Below are 16,798 nucleotides of genomic sequence, written 5' to 3'. Positions count from 1 at the left end.
CTCACTTATTCGATACAGAAGGTATTTGTCCCATCAGCAGTTCTAAAGGGTGTTTTTTTAGAGCAATATAACTTTAAAGTGCAATAAAACAACGATGGATTATTCCATTGACATGAATTTTATTTATCCGCAACATAATCTTGTGGCATTACATTTTAAATATGATTTCTGGCATATGACCTCCACAGCTGGCTCGGATGTAGTCCAATCTGGACGTCCAATTTCCGATGACTTTTACCAACATTTGTGGCCGTATATCGGCAATAACACTGCGAATGTTGTCTTCCAAATGGTCAAGGGTTTGTGGCTTATCCGCATAGACCAATGACTTTACATAGCCCCCACAAAAAGTAGTCTAGCGGTGTTAAATCACAAGATCTTGGAGGCCAATTCAAAGGCCAAAACGTGAAATTAGGCGGTCACCAAACGTGTCTTTCAATAAATCGATTGTGGCACCAGACACATAAAGCGCACCAAACAGTCAGTTTTTCTGGATGTAACGGTGTTTCGACATACACTGAGGATAAGCTTCACTCCAAATGCGGCAGTTTTGTTTGTTGACGTAGCCAGTCAACCAGAATACGCTTCATCGCTAAACAAAATAAAATGGACGTAGTGCGCGATACGTATTCCCCACAGAACCATTATTTTCGAAATAAAATTGCACTATTTGCAAGCGTTGTTCAGGCGTGAGTCTATTCATGATGAATTGCCAAACCAAACTGAGAATAAATCACCAAAAAAAACACCCTATACAATACACTGCAGCTCTGTCTGCAACGGCTGGACGCTAAAAATTCTAAGAATTTTTTCTCCTGATTGAGTCTTGGGAGTTTTTCACCAGAATAATGTCTTATTTTACAACTCCTATTGCTGGATGGCTGTGTTCTTCAAGATAACGGTTACAAATATGATTCGATTCCTATTGGTCTTTCTACTACCATGAAGGAGGAATGAAGGAGGTGAAACTATACAAAAAACATCAATAGACAATTTGTGTTGATTTAAAAATAGTAGTCCTTGGACTACAAAGTAGATATACAAAATATCCTTGTTTTTTATGCTGGGCTGAAAATGAATACTGGATTATCAAAAATTGCCCTTCAAGAGAAACGTAATCAAAGAAGCTCTGAAGAGAAAAATATTACTTCTGTTTTTTTTTCATATCAAAGCCATTCGGGAATTAAAGTGAATGAAGAGGCCAACATACTTGCCAGCAAAGAAGCTCAAACTTCTCATTTTGACCCGGACCATTCTGTGTTATAGGCAAATGAATCAAATCAACATTCCTCACAGGGCATTGTCATAGGAAACACCTCATGAGGATGGATCTAGCAGAAAATAACGAGTGCAGATTCTGTGGGAAGGAGAAGGAAACTCCAGATCACCTGGTGACAGAATGCCTCGCCATCACTCTCCAACACAAAATCTGCTTTGGGCAAAAAATTTGTAGGAGTGAGGAAGCAGCCTCCTTGAAGCTCTCCCAGATATTGGAGTTCATTAGAACTCTGGATCACGCTACGGTGACAATAGCTCAAATCTTAATCTAGTAAAGAACAGATGAGGAAAAATTCCATCAGTAAAAACTATGGAAGATATCAGGACGATCGGATATCCACCACAGCCGACTATTGTTGGTGCCTTCAGCGAAACTACCACACTGAACTACATGCTAGAAAGTCATATAAAAGGACATTTGATAGTGATATGTGACTAATGTATGTAAATTCTTAATGAAAAGTTGAATCCATATGCTTCTTTTAATAAATACTTAAATCTATGTTTTTTCATATTAACAATGCACATAAAATGTACCTAAAAGTTAAAAGATGATACACAAGTTAAAAATAAAAATTTCTGAAAATAGTATATCTCGAACAAAGATCTGATAGACAAAATCTGAGGACTATTTCGGATTCTGCACCCAAAAATCAACCAGAAACAGTTCAAAAATCGCTTATATCAAACTTTCTATTGGCCTGTATTATTAGCAAAATTTCGTTTACTTTCTTCGCCATACCAAAAATAACACAAACATTTCGTAACACTATATTTTCATTTGTTCGTAATTGTATAATCAGGTGATTGATTATTCCGTGAAGACAATCACAACCAACTATCAATTCAAATCTAGAAGTAGACAATGCGTCATTGGTTTTTACAGTGATTAGTTATTCCTGCAGAATATTCATTCAACGTTTTATCGATTGGATGTAACTGGTATACACTTGATGATAATCCACAATAACTGATATCAATTAATATCGTTTTCATTAGAACTGAAACTTAAACCACTAGTGCTTTCCCTCAAATGAAAATATTTTAAAAATAGTCCATCAACACAACGTGTTGAATGAAAATTGAAAAAAATATCGTTAATTTAATGACATCACGAGTCACTTAGGACAGTTTCATGCCAAATAAAAATCAGACACCAATGAATACACATTATTATTTAACGAGCTTTTACGCTTCGTATTTCATTAAGAGTTTAAAAGAGTAAGTGACATAATGATATGAGAATTCCAATCGAGCAACATATTTTCAATCGTTGGACATCAATTATAATACATAAATGCGATACGAGTGGTTTTCATTTGCTATGGATTTTTTTCTGGTACCCGACATGTTTACAATTTCTTGTCGAATTCAGATTTTCCCATGCAATTCTATTGATTGAAATAATACTTAAGGTTAATTACACTTTCATTAGTGAAAAAGCAAACATTTTCGACCTTGAAAATCTTCCATTCGATTTCTTGGAAATAATGAAATAAATTTAAGGAAGAAAATTTACTTTTCACCACAATCATCTCAGAAAAATACACACCTGAATAGAACAGAAGTAGGTATAGTATGCGGTTTTCGTCTCAAATTGATTTATCAAGAAAATGCTTATATCAATAGAGTTTCAACCAATAATAGAGCTAGATCCGAGATAAGACTGACTTTAATTTTCGACAAGGATAACATTCTCTAACAAATTTCGTAATGTAAACCAATTCGAACTAAACAAATGTTGCAGTTTATATGGAATAAATGAAACAGAAATTCAAACGGAAAGAAATCAAGACAGATAATGATGTAGGAATTGAATAACAAAATAGACACATAGCAATTTGTGTAAGAGACACCTCATAACTCTCTTTGATTATCTGATAGTTCAAATAAAAAATTCAAGAAACAAATTTGGTAGAATCTAGTTGTGGCGTTTTCAATCCACTCTAGTTGCTCAAACCTCCATCTATTTAGATAATCCAGCCCTTAATCTCATAAGACTTTTCCAATGATGGAAAAGAGGGAGACATAATTAGATTTTGGCTGGAAGTAAGATTTGTCTCCTTCATCTTACTGATAGGGTGACACCTAAGTCAAATTGAAGGGAGGGTTCAACCCCCCGTCAGTGGATGAAATGGCAATAACGCTGGTTTCTGTTTTCGTAAATATTTGGGATCCTCCCGACTTCTATATAAAATCATTGAAACGTCAATTTTTCCTAACAATTCATGAAATCTTGAATATGAGGAATGAGTGTCTTTTTTGGGCGGTTGTTCCCCGAAAAAACCTATAGAACTGCCTCACAATGTTAATATTGTGTTTTAAATTATGCTCGGTTAAAAAGACGATAACTGTCGAATGAAAAAAACTAAAAAACCTAAGATAAATGAACTCGAAAACTGAACCTAACAATTCAAAGTTTTTAGGTCTTTTTGTTTGAGGGTTATAGTGTTCACGGCCGGTATTCTTGAATTTGGCCACGAAATGTTCATCAAGTGGTCGAACCTTATCGTTTGAAACCATTCCCGGTTCTAAATTCGATAAATACAAACAATTACAAGTCTCGTTACAAGTTATTGGCAGCCACTCTTGCAGAAACAGTAGGGGAAAAACTTTGACATGCGATTTCTTGATTCTACACTTTTCAAAAAGTTACAATTCAGGAACGAAAAAAAACAAAACAAAATTTGAAACCTTATTCTTGTTATTGTATCAACAAATGAAAAACATTATTCAAAGTAGTTATCAATAGGTTATTCCATTTTGAAAGAAAAATTCATCCAAATTTTCAGTAATGCACTAAAAATTGTCCCCATTTTTTATGACGTCTACATAAAGTCCATTTGAGTTTAAGATGAATATATCAGTGTTTTGTACATAGCATCAATTCTTTTTCGAAAAAAGAAAAGTTATAATTTCGATTCGAACTGAGCAACTCTCAACCAATAATCTACATTCGATTCCAATCTAACGTCATTGAATTAAATGTCTACTGGCGAAAACAAATATTTATTGGATATACCTATATGAAATATTACACCAAAATAGCATATTTCAAACTGAAAACATTATTTCCCTTTCCTGACCCAAAGAATGAATGTAAAACATGTATTTCTAGTTTTTTTTTTCCGTAACGCCACTTGTTCACCAGTATATTCATTACATATTTCGAACTTGGCCATGGATACTGAAGATATCCATTACACTAAATATAATGCAGAATTATTAATAAGCACCTAGCGTTGGCATGTTAGGTATAATTATTTGAATTACATCATAATAGGAACAGGAATTGAGTTTATTTCAATTAATCATTAACGAGAATGAATGAAATCTTCTTGGGATGGTCTTCAATGAATCCCCCAAAAGATATATTCACAAATTATGCTGTTGTTTTTCGAAAGATATTAATTTGACAGCTACACTTTTTTTTTGAAAATTCGATTTATTTTTGAGTGCCCGTTCACCAAACATCTAAACTTTTTTTTTTTATTTATGAGTGAAAATTTATAGTCAGAACTATGGAAAATTGAAGAAGAAAATTATCCAATATTCCCATGACCATAAAATTACAGGTAATATAGAATAACTATTTCAAGATTGTGCAAAATTTTGTGTTGGTAGAGTAACCAAAACGTAAAATATTCAAGGAGAATATCGAAAGAAAACTACACCAATATTTCCGTGATTTCGAAACAGACCGGGTTGAGATATTAGGAATTGATGTGAAATACCTATTCCAAGCTCCATGCGAAATTTCAAGTTGATCAGATTATCAGAGCCATAAAAAATTCAAGAAGAATATTGGAGAAAAAAATACTAAATACTGAATATTTTCGTGATTACAGACCGAATGGATTGGGATATTGCCGGTATATGTAACAAAAAATGTGTGCTGATAGCGTAGCCAGAAGCACAGAAAAGTCAAGAAGAATATCGAAAGAAAATTACCTAATATTTCCATGCCATGTTGAGATTTCAATTATAAATATGAAAGAACAATTCGAAAATCGAGAAGAATATTGGAAAAGAATTATAAAAATAGATTTTGCGTAACATACATATTTTTTATCGCTGAGTACTAGCCTAAATAGTTCAGGGGATATTGTGTTTTATCTTTGTAAGTCCATCTATAGAATCTATTCTAACTCTTGAACTATATTTGACCTGACTAGTTGGAACATCAAATCTAGCAAATGAACGAAATTGGCAACACTGTATTTATTAGTATTGTCTAAGCCCGTTTGTGTTTGAACATGTGAAAGAATTTTTAGACGTTGGATAAATATTTCATTTGAATATTCATGTCAAATATACATATGTATATACATAGTACGGGTACATCATGTTTATCTACTTCAATCACGAAGGGAATTGTGGCCTAGAGATTTGATACAGCCCAATACGAATTATTCTGTATCTGGCATTGACCTCATTGTCATTCATCAGCGAGTATATAGTCTGGCAGAGAATAAGATCAATTTAGCTATTAACAAAACCAATCGTTGAGAAGCATTCGGAAACAAAAAACACTGCAAATTTTGCACTATGGTTTATTATTTTCTCTTGTAATGATGGTTATCTCGAAGCGTGTCATGCAGCTTATAATAAAATGAGGAAAACACTGATGTGAATTCGGCAGATTTTAAGCATTCGTTCATTCATGCACCAATTGCACCCTTGGGGACGACAAAATTGTATATAACCAGAAATGCAATTAGCGATCAAAAGCTCCTGACTTTATTCTAAATACTGTGAAAATTTTAGGGAAGTTGCATTTTATTTTCTTCAAAAGATAACAAAGGTTCATTAATGAATTAGTGAACTCAAATTCAAATTGAAAAATGAGGAGCTTAAAAAAAGTCTAAGGCCCTAAACAATTTAGGTTTCTGTGGGCACAACACACACATAAATGAAAATAAATCTCTAACACTACAATTTATCATATCATTGAAATTAATGAATTCATGAATATGCATGGTTCAAAAAAAAAACCTCATCTATAAATGGAACCTGTCCTGAAGGAATAAATTTATTTTTTCTGTGACGGGAAAAATATTTGACATTTTATCTCTGTTGACAGGTAACGAAATATGACTTTTCACGAAATTACTTTTTTCCCCGGGAAAAAAGTGAGTACTTTTTTCCCGGATATATATTTATCTACATATAGATAAAGGAATAATAATAATTCGACCACACTATTGATAGCTTTTGTTGTTGTGCCAATTCCGAAAAATAAGCCAATAAGACTGTCTCCTAGAAAGAACTGCATGTCTTTTTCATTTTCCATTCCGTAAATCTTGAATACGCGGTTTCGTAAATTTTCCGCGATTTAGCTGGCAATAATTTTCGTGACGCTACTTGCGCTGCTTCTATCAACTCCAGTGGTGTCAGAGAATACTCGGAATCAGACATTTTTTAACTTTATATTATTCAACAAAATAACTACTAAACAATTATTACTGAGTTCGCAATTTTTGAAACAAATCACAAAATTAAATTGACAGATATTTGATTACTTTGAAGTTTCCCTTAGCAACGCAGGTCTATTTGCAGCTTACTAGTTTAAAAATTCAAAATTCATATCGATAACATTCTGACTTTAATACATTGTAATAATATGTTCTTTCACTATTAAATTGTCGTTTTTCCTGTCACAGAAAAAAATAGTGTATTATACACGGGAAAAATATTAGATTTTAGCTCTCGGTTTTTTGTCTCCCTCTGCTTCGCGTCGGGAGACAACATAACCTCGAGCTAAAATCTAATACTTGCTTCCCTTGTATAATGAATAACTATTATTCGCATGTGAAAAAACAGGCCATAAGTGGCATGCTAACACAATTTCTTGTATTCTGACCATTGGGTAATCACCATTGGTGCCTTGCCAGTCCTTGAGCCAACTATAGTCCATTCACTCCATTCAAATATGGGATAGAGCAATATAAACGAAGTAAATGGTATGGTTTGCGCATAGCGTTATTGCTCAAACGATCATAAATCCTATTCCTCATTTGTTCCTAACAAACCGTCAGGATCGTAATCAACCGAATGTAGATATCAATTGTAAACTGATGATTTGTTTAGCCATTTTACAGAAGAGTAAGAAAAAAATCGGTCTTTTGGTGGTCAGTCAGTACTTCTTCCTATTCCTTAATTCCATAACTTGGGGATTCGAGAGTGTTTTTAATGCTGAAAGCTTTCACCACCCTGGATTTCGGACAAATCAGGTTGAAATCTAGGCAGTACAGTGCATCCCATTTTGGGTGAGACAGCCAGGTTTCTCGCTTGTTATTTAAGATAGAGCCTTGCGGTTTTCACGTTCCTGTCCTACTTTTTCGTGAAACTCAAGTTGGTCTAATCAGATTTTGCATAACTGTTTCCGTTCAAAAGATACAGGGTGATTTTGGAAATTGATACTTTTCGGACCCCTTCTTTATCTCCGAAGTTATTAGAAATAATGCTGAGGTAAAAACTACGTCTGAATCAGAATTCTGCGTAGAATCCAGTGGCGTACTCATTATTTTTTTTCGGGGTATGGTTTAGAAGATTCAACACAAACTTATGTTTTTTTAAATGGAACACTATGTGTATCATTACTTCGTTGAATTCGTTATTTTTTTCCCTTCAAAATGATATATGACACTATGTAGGTAGGATGTTCAGAAATGTTGAAATAACACTAAAACATCAAATAATGATGATTTTTTGTTAATGGGCAATGGATTTCAAATAGAAAAGAAGAATCAATAATGATAACAATAATTTATAGCGATGACGGCTAGATCAGATTGGTTTTTGCCCTCCAATGCCTACTTGATAAAACAATGCTCCCAAATGCATAGTAGCCATAATAACAACAAGGATGTTTGTGTCATCAAACAATAAGTTTGTGTTGAATCTTCTAAACCATACCCCGAAAAAAAATAATGAGTACGCCACTGGATTCTACGCAGAATTCTGATTCAGACGTAGTTTTTACCTCAGCATTATTTCTAATAACTTCGGAGATAAAGAAGGGGTCCGAAAAGTATCAATTTCCAAAATCACCCTGTATCTTTTGAACAGAAACAGTTATGCAGAATCTGATTAGACCAACTTGAGTTTCACGAAAAAGTAGGATAGGAACGTGAAAACCGCAAGGCTCTATCTTAAATAACAAGCGAGAAACCTGGCAGTCTCACCCAAAATGGGATGCACTGTACAGGTAGTCCAAAATACTTCCAACGAGTTTCAGAGACGCTGTTCGTAAAACCATATAAATAAATTGGATCAAGCTAAGGCGGGAGTTTTCCAATTGAACTCAATTCAACCAGTTGACACAATAGGGGGCTAATTAAACAAAAGTTTATCATGTGCTCGTGGCGTAAACATAAGTGTTTGTTCGACGAAGTTACGTCACTGTCTATTGCAAGCAGAAAACATTTGAAATCGATCAACGATGGTTAATTCAAATTGAAAACGGTTCAAATTGAACACTAGGTTTATTAATTCCTGATCAATTACCTACTCAGATTTTAAATTCAGTAAAATATATAGATACTGAAGAGTATTAATTTTTCTGTGGAAATCAAGCTTCCTACACTCAGGTAATAAAAGAAACAGGAATCTGTTTACACCATAATTTTAGGTAATCCTGGAATTTTCGATAAGCTAGCAGAACCCAACTATAAAGAATCCCATTTCAGACCATCCTGAACAACTTTTCTAAAACCACGAAGAGGTCTGGCGCTGGAGTGTTTGGAACTGGCCCTAAACGACGTCTAAGTGTCTTCAGGCAGAGATACTTGCAATAGAAAATTGTGTGGAAATGGACCTAGCAAGAAACTAGCCAGAGGAAATAAGGTGACTCTACTATGGGTACCAGGGCACTGTGGGGTTGAAGGAAATGAGAGAGCGGACGAGCTTGCAAAAAGTGCATCAAGGTTAAGACCTGCTGGACCTGAGCCTTTCTGTGGGATAGGAAAAGACCAATACAAAGCTGCGGTTCAGCTATGGGAGTTGAACAGTAGGACAATCCACTGGACTAACACTCCTAGACTTGCTCAGGCAAAGAAATTCGTGAAGATTTCACCTGCTTACACCAGAAAACTCCTGAAGCTGTCACGAGCGGAGCTTCGGGTGATGGTGGGACTGCTGACAGGGCACTGTGGTTACAAACATCATTTGTGTCCAGTGTCCAGAGCTGGCTGGCCTAAGAACCATTCACATGGGCAAGCCGGTCCTGGATACCAGAGAGGTAATGGCCAAGGCCCCTAGGGAGGTTGTCAATTTTATTAACGTCGTTGACGACCTCCCTGGGTTTCTATGAATGAGTAGGGTAGTGAACAAAAGATCTGCATGGTCGCAGTTCCCGGAAGGCTTACCGAAGCAAAACGACCCCAGTTCAAATAATAATAATAAAAATAAATAGCAAGAAACTGTCAGAAATGTGATAGCGGTACATTCTGATAGTCAGACTGCAATCAAAGCACTGAGCTCACATATTGTAGTGCCGAAGAAAACTCAATTAAATAGGCAAGAATAACAAAGTCTTTTTAATATGAGTTCCCGGCTACTCGAGAATTAAAGGGAATGAAGATGCCAACACACTTGCCAGAAAAGGAACCTTTCTGCTTCGAAAAAGTTCAAACTAACTATGGCACCATGAGGTCGGGCATTATCTTGCTGAAATATTGGATTCTCGAGCCGGTTAAGGCAAGGGAGAATATATGGCTCCACTATTTCTTGAAGGTAACGCAGCATTGTCATGTTGCCTCAAATAAAGAGTAAAGGTGACCTACTTGCGTGTGCAATAGCACTCCATACCATAGCGTCTGACGGTGTACATGACGCTCAACATCAAACTGAGGTTCACGTCTTTCACCCCGACGTCGTCTAACCCTTCTTCGGCCATCATGTGCACCCAAGGAGAATCGAGATTCATCAGAAAAGACGAATTGATGCCATTCCATATTCCAATGTTGACGTTCTCTGCACCACTGTAATCGTTGCTGGCGATGCTCTTCCGTCAGATGGAACACAAGATTGGGTCGATAATGCTACAGTCCTTCTCCGGCGGTAAACCTGTCAGACAAGTACAGGATAGCCTTGTTCTTCTTACCACTCATCAGCCAAAGATGAGTTGTAGCAAATCGGTCTCTAATAGCCATAAGTCTTAGAAGTCGATCTGGAACTGCATTTGTTCGACGTGCATTTCTTCTTCGATTTTGGGCATTATCAAACCACGCTTGACAACATCTCATAACAGTAGTTGGATTTCTGTTAGTACGATTAGCAATTTCTCGAAATGACAACCCCGCCTCCCGTAGATCAATAATTCGTCCTCTTTCAAATTCACTTAGCTGGCGATAAATTCCGCGTACACGTGCTCTAGGCATTTTAACAACAACTGAACATCGACTTTGGATCTCCTCGAACAGCTGGTAAGTTGTAAAATTTAAAAAAGTTGCAAAAAAAGACTACAATATTTAAGAAACAAAAATTGTTAACATGAAAAAACCTTCACGATTCAAATAAAATTCAATCATTTACTCCTTGTCATACTACCTATGTTTCACCAAAACAAAATTTAAACAGTTTCTTCTGGGTAGTGCAGTTTCTTTGTCAGTATATTTCCGATTTTGATGAAATTCCTTATGGGTAGGGTATTCGGATGGGGACAAAAAGTCCGAAGGAATTACAAGTATAGTGCGCATTACGCATGAGTTAATTAGAACTTTTCCTGACTTTTGAGGAAGAAGGACGAGGAAGCATCGTACCACTCCCATTGGCATAGTTTATCATCATACCGAAAGTGATCACACAATTACTTTCTGAACACACCTTGTATACATATCCGAATCAACGCGAAAAAAAACAGTCCAGTTTTTCCAGCCAACTTGAACCAGCTCTCGCTCTTAGATTCCTATGGTTCCGTTCGCTTTCTTTGGAATGTAGATGACTCTTACCTTCGGCAGTATGCAACGTCATTAAGGCCACAAGAATTTCCAAGACTTACGGTGCAAGGTGAACTCAAGCTTGGTGAGAAATCGAAGAAGACCGTCCATGCAAAGGGTGAGCAACAGGTGCGAAGGAATGCCATCTGCTTTGTTTTAATAGTTGAAAACAATTCAATGGTTTGAGGAGGCGTTTTCACATTTTCCCACGTCCTTACATGAATTTAATTTGATTTTAACATTAAATTGTACAACCTTGGGTTGTTCTAGAGACAGTAACAGGTGTAATAATATTCAATAATTATACAATTTGGAATTTTTAATAGAAATAATATTCAATTTATCCAGAATCCCAATATAAATTTCAGGTTATTAAATGTTTTGTTAAAAAAAAATGAATCAAATTTGAGTAGAACCTAATCATTATTTTTTTCGATATTCTTCAATTTTCTCTGGTTTTGATGTGTAGACTTCTACGAATCTTGGAATTTGCAAGCATCTCGATCGAATTTGCATGTTTTAAACTAGAGGGAGCACAAAATTTCAAACAGCCATATTAACGAAATCCCTAGTCAGATTTTTCCTATTACCAGAGACCATTACCGGCTCAAAATTGGAAAATTAAATACATTGTGACCAAATGATAGACCGATCGGTTCGGAGCACAACCATCTTAAAATTAATACATACTTTATTAATTATTTCACCCTATTTTTCGAAACTTTTCCGTAGATATTGTAACCAAAAAAGATGTATGTACCTATAGAATCTACTACTTGGTGGTTTGATTTTATGCTAGCATGCTAGTGGCATTTGATTTATGTTGAAATATATCAATTCGATTTAGGTAGGTATACTAATTTATTTATAACAAAAATTTTTTTATTGGAACATTGGAAAAGAAATACTCAATGTTTCCGTGATCACAAAGACGATTAGGTTGATATTTTGCATGTTTAATGAAGTAACTAAGTCAAGATTCATACAAAAAGTCGTACTCCTAACATCACCAGGATCATAAAAAAATCAAGAATAAGGAAAAAAAGAAAAGAGCACTAACGTGAAGGAACTTTTGAGCGCTCATTTGGTCATTTACGAGGTCATTTAGGTATAGATGCTGCATCCAAGTGCACATAAAAGTCGTGCGCTCTTGACTTAACGTCCACATTTTCCTCATTTTTTTTTAAGAAGTTTTAATTGTATGGGTGTTTCGACCTTTATCCTTCGAATTAACAGATCATATTCTCAAACTAGGAAGCAAAATTCATATTTTGAAAAAAAAAATATTCGGCAGCAGATGATTTTTAATATATTCAAAAATATTGAATAACATACAGCTTCGAAAACATAAAATAAATTAAAACTAGGTACATCGAAATTCGTTATTATTATAGTGTAGAATGTACCTACATTAATATATCAGTCGAGACTCGAGAATTAAATAATCAATCGTCCTTCTAAAGCCAGTCACCTCTTGTTGAATGAACTTTAGTAATGAATAGGTATAGGCATGGCATAGTATACCTTATACTATGGTATAGGTATATAACTCTACTGATTGCCTTCGCTATTGTTTTTTATTTGATGACTATATTTTTAGTCTTCAAAAGATTGGGTCGATTTCTGAAACTAGTAGATTATATCTACATATCGTCGGCTAAGACTGTAAATCTGCTAAGTCCATTTTGAACAATTTCACAGGAGACATGAAAATACATTCAATAAACTCTATTGAATGTATTTTCATGAATAAACTCACTTATTATTATTATTATAACACTGTACTGTACGGTTTTTTTGGTCTCCTGTGAAATTGTTCAAAATGGACTTAGCAGATTTACACTCTTAGCCGACGATATGTAGATATAATCTACTAGTTTCAGAAATCGACCCAATCTTTTGAAGACTAAAAATATAGTCATCAAATAAAAAACAATAGCGAAGGCAATCAGTAGAGTTATATACCTATACCATAGTATAAGGTATACTATGCCATGCCTATACCTATTCAGTTCAGTATTATCCTGCTAAGCTATATACTGCTCATATTTCTTAAGTATAGGCTATTGAATCTTTATTGTACCAATATTATTCATTACTCATCGAAAATGTTAAATCTGAAGGAGCTAGTGTATATCGGAAATTTATAGAATTAAATTAAGATAAATATATTAATATAAAATATTAATTGAAAGTGGGAATATAGTAACTGTCATTTTTATTAGCGATTAAATTACTTCTGTTAAAATTCATTATATACTAAGTATATACCCAAAACGTAAACAATAAAAACTTACACATAATATTCTACCAAGTATGTTTATGGAAATCAAAACAAACCGAAAGCATTGACACAATAATAAATAATATACTATCCGAAATGAGCTTGTTATAATTCCTTTATAGGTAATCATTGTTTATACGAGTTTGAAATGAAGCGGAATATTTCCTATCAGAAATAAAGCAACAATATAATTTACTCAACTTGTCGAAATGTAACTTACTTCAACAAACATTGTTCATTTAAACTCAATTATTTTGTGAAGATGTTAAATGTTATTGATGTGTGGACTTACCTTAAAAAATTTTCTTTTTTGATTCAAATTATGTATCGATCATTATTCCTATTGAATAAATAACTAGTAATGCAACCCTATAGCACTTACACAACACAGAAATACACACACACGAATTATTCGTTCGCTAAAAATTGTTCGACTTCGAATTCATCTTCTAACCTAACTTCGACAACTAACAACGTCGAAGGGAAACCCAAATTAAACAACAAAAGTAAACATTACCACATGCCTGCGTATACTATACGTCCAGCGAATAACAATGCACATTCTCACATCTGCGCACTCAAACAGTTTCTGATTTGAAAGTTCTATCTCAACGAAGAAATTAAAAGTAACCCTTTTATATAATGTTCTATATCAAAAAATAAGAGTTATCATAGAGACATCTTCATAGCCGAGAATTTGTTTCGTAGAGCAGTTACGATTCGAAATTGAAAATATCTTTTCAACTGAATAATTGGAATTGTTAAGGAAAATATTGGTACCATTATTCATAAATACCTATAGAAATATTTATTTTCCGAATTTAACGGTTGATAGTATATTTCATATTCAAAATTTATATTGGACCTTTTTTTATGTAAATTACCTACTCATAATGGGTAACACAGTAGGTTTTCCCCCAAATATGACATTGTTCATGAATAAACTCTCTTATTATTATTATTATTACAAGCGCATCCGCCATTAAGGATGTATTTTTTTTGCGCCCGTTCCCTGAACACATGGCTCTATTGTTTCGTCACGATGTCTATAATTTCAGAATCCTGAACCGGAAATGAATGATGACGATTTGTTTCTAGAATTTAATTTTGTTCGTTCGAGATTAAACAAGATAACACACGAACCGAAGATCATATAGCATCTCGAAATATTGAGGGTAGGTGCGGATCCCGAAGCACGGTTGAAACTTTGATTCATAATATGGCCGTAAGAAATTTTGTTATTCTGTATATTTAAAAACGGCAGATTCGATCAATCCATCGAGATGAAAATTTGCATTTTGATATTGACTACCAGTTTCAATGTTGATCGCTGATGAATATCGAAAACATCCGGAGTTAATAAAAATGAGTACTGACTTGAAGTCAGGAGCTTTTGAGCCCTCCTTCATTTATGCATCAATTGTACATTTGTAAGCTCGATATTAGATATCCTTGAAATGACATAGAACTTTTGAATTATGTTATTTCTCTATGACTTATACTTTGTAGTTTTTGGTTAATTAATTGAATTAATTCTATGATTTCTCAAGCCTCTATTCTACAAATCTAAGTAAATGAATTATCTAGCGAAACTTTTAAAGGACCCTATGACACGAAATGTTTTAAGATACTTTCCTGTTTTAAGGAAACATAGGGTGCTATCGTTGGAACGGTAATGAAGACAAATATGTTCTTTTGTTGCTTCATCTTGAAACTTTTTGCAGTTCAGTATGTAGAAATTTTTCACAGAAGACTGTGGAAACAAATGAGGCAGAAGATCGTCCTGTAAAGTATTCAGCAAGCCCAGCTGCAAAATTCAAGGCTAGGTCATCTTTAAAACACGAAAATGACAGATTATGGTATGAACCCGGAGTCATTATTGCCAGCTTGAGTATCTTTCTTATATACTTCCTAGTTTTAAGAGAAGAAAACGATCTAGATGAGGAAATTTACATGCCTTTCGATCAGAGAATTGCTCATATAGAGGAGGATCAATTAAGGTCGGTTGTTGAACATAGCACAAATAGTGAAGAAATGGTTTCTGCTCTGAGAAGACTTGAGGAAATAAATAGCAAAGATTTGAAAGAATGATTGTTGAAATAATCACTAATTAATTTTATCCTATGCATGCCAGCCAACATTTTCGAGTGAAAACTGCATTATTTTAGAACAAAGGTTGTATGGGATATAGAGATGATGATATTGTTCAGCGAGAGAAATGTGGTTGTTTGATGAAAATAAATATAATTATAAGAGAGAAAATTTAATTTCAGCCATCAAATGAATAACATTTATTAATTTAAATATTTACGAGATGTTAGAGATCAATATCAAAAATGGATGATTAAAATTTTCTGTTATCCAATCTTTACAAAACTTCTGTGGAATTGCACAAAATGAGATGTTTATATATTGAAATTTTAAATCTTTACAATTTAGAAACAGTGTGAGTGACTAAATTTACAAATTTACCTTTCAATGGAAATTTTGTAAGAAACCCAAATTACATGAGATCGATAACAAAATAGAAACAATTATATAGCGTCTTAGAATACAGAAACAAAAATATCTGATTTGAGGAAGAATATGATTGGCAAATCTGAAGTGAAACTCAATAAAAACAGTATTTTTTTTCCAACCATCAAAAAATGTTGACATCTTTGTACTATTTTCAGGTGCAAAAGCCATCAATTCCCTTAACGTACAAGAATTTGCTCGTTGCTTAGCAACACTTTTAATCCTAGGACTAATAATAATTGCATTTGAGCACTCTTAAGGCGGCCACTCACGAGGCTACCATGTTTGAGCGTTCGGATAATTTTACAGTCGGGGCACGACTGTAAATCAGAGAATGAACTTGACTGCCCGACTGGAATCTCTTGGACGCTTGGCGTTCAAAGTCTCGAAAAAACGCTTCGTGAGTGGCGGGCTTAATTGAAATTTGAAGAAAAAAACATTGTCTCTTACAAACTCAGTAGAACAAACTAATTGCTATCGCTGTTATAATTAATAGGTGTTCAAATTTATTACCAAATTATTAACGATGTTTGAATAAAACTAAATTTATTTTAATTTTGACTTGGAGAAAAAATACAATACAATAGAATATATCATACGGACTGAAAGTGCCTATTTTTACTCGCAATTTTGCATTCGCTCGGCTGCGCTGCGTTCCGTCTCGCAACTACAAATATTGCTCGTAAAAAAAAATGCACTTTTAATCCTTTTAATAAAATATACTATTTGTTCAAAAATCAAAATCATGCGAAATCAGTTGTCACGGTCTAACCATAGA

The 16,798-nt window shown here is 34.2% G+C and overlaps 2 protein-coding genes across 2 annotated transcripts in view; one reads left to right on the top strand and one right to left on the bottom strand.

The window, feature by feature from the left end:
* LOC123672098 (pleckstrin homology-like domain family B member 1) overlaps positions 1–14,013 on the bottom strand; it is a 71,083-nt gene extending 57,070 nt beyond the window's left edge. Inside the window, exon 1 of the mRNA XM_045606082.1 lies at positions 13,796–14,013. The gene's annotated coding sequence lies outside the window, so the exon portion shown is untranslated. The remainder of the gene's footprint in view (positions 1–13,795) is intronic.
* A 998-nt stretch (positions 14,014–15,011) lies between these two features.
* LOC123672916 lies at positions 15,012–15,765 on the top strand. Its single transcript, XM_045607264.1, has 2 exons — positions 15,012–15,175; positions 15,228–15,765. The coding sequence occupies exons 1-2, from the start codon at positions 15,078–15,080 to the stop codon at positions 15,592–15,594; spliced, it is 465 nt and encodes a 154-aa protein (XP_045463220.1). The 5' UTR covers positions 15,012–15,077; the 3' UTR covers positions 15,595–15,765.
* The last annotated feature ends 1,033 nt before the right edge of the window (positions 15,766–16,798 follow it).

The sequence above is a fragment of the Harmonia axyridis genome, chromosome 2 (assembly GCF_914767665.1).
Source record: "Harmonia axyridis chromosome 2, icHarAxyr1.1, whole genome shotgun sequence".
Taxonomy (NCBI): Eukaryota; Metazoa; Arthropoda; class Insecta; order Coleoptera; family Coccinellidae; genus Harmonia; species Harmonia axyridis.
Note: the sequence above shows the minus strand (reverse complement) of the source record. Positions and strands in the feature narration are given on the sequence as shown.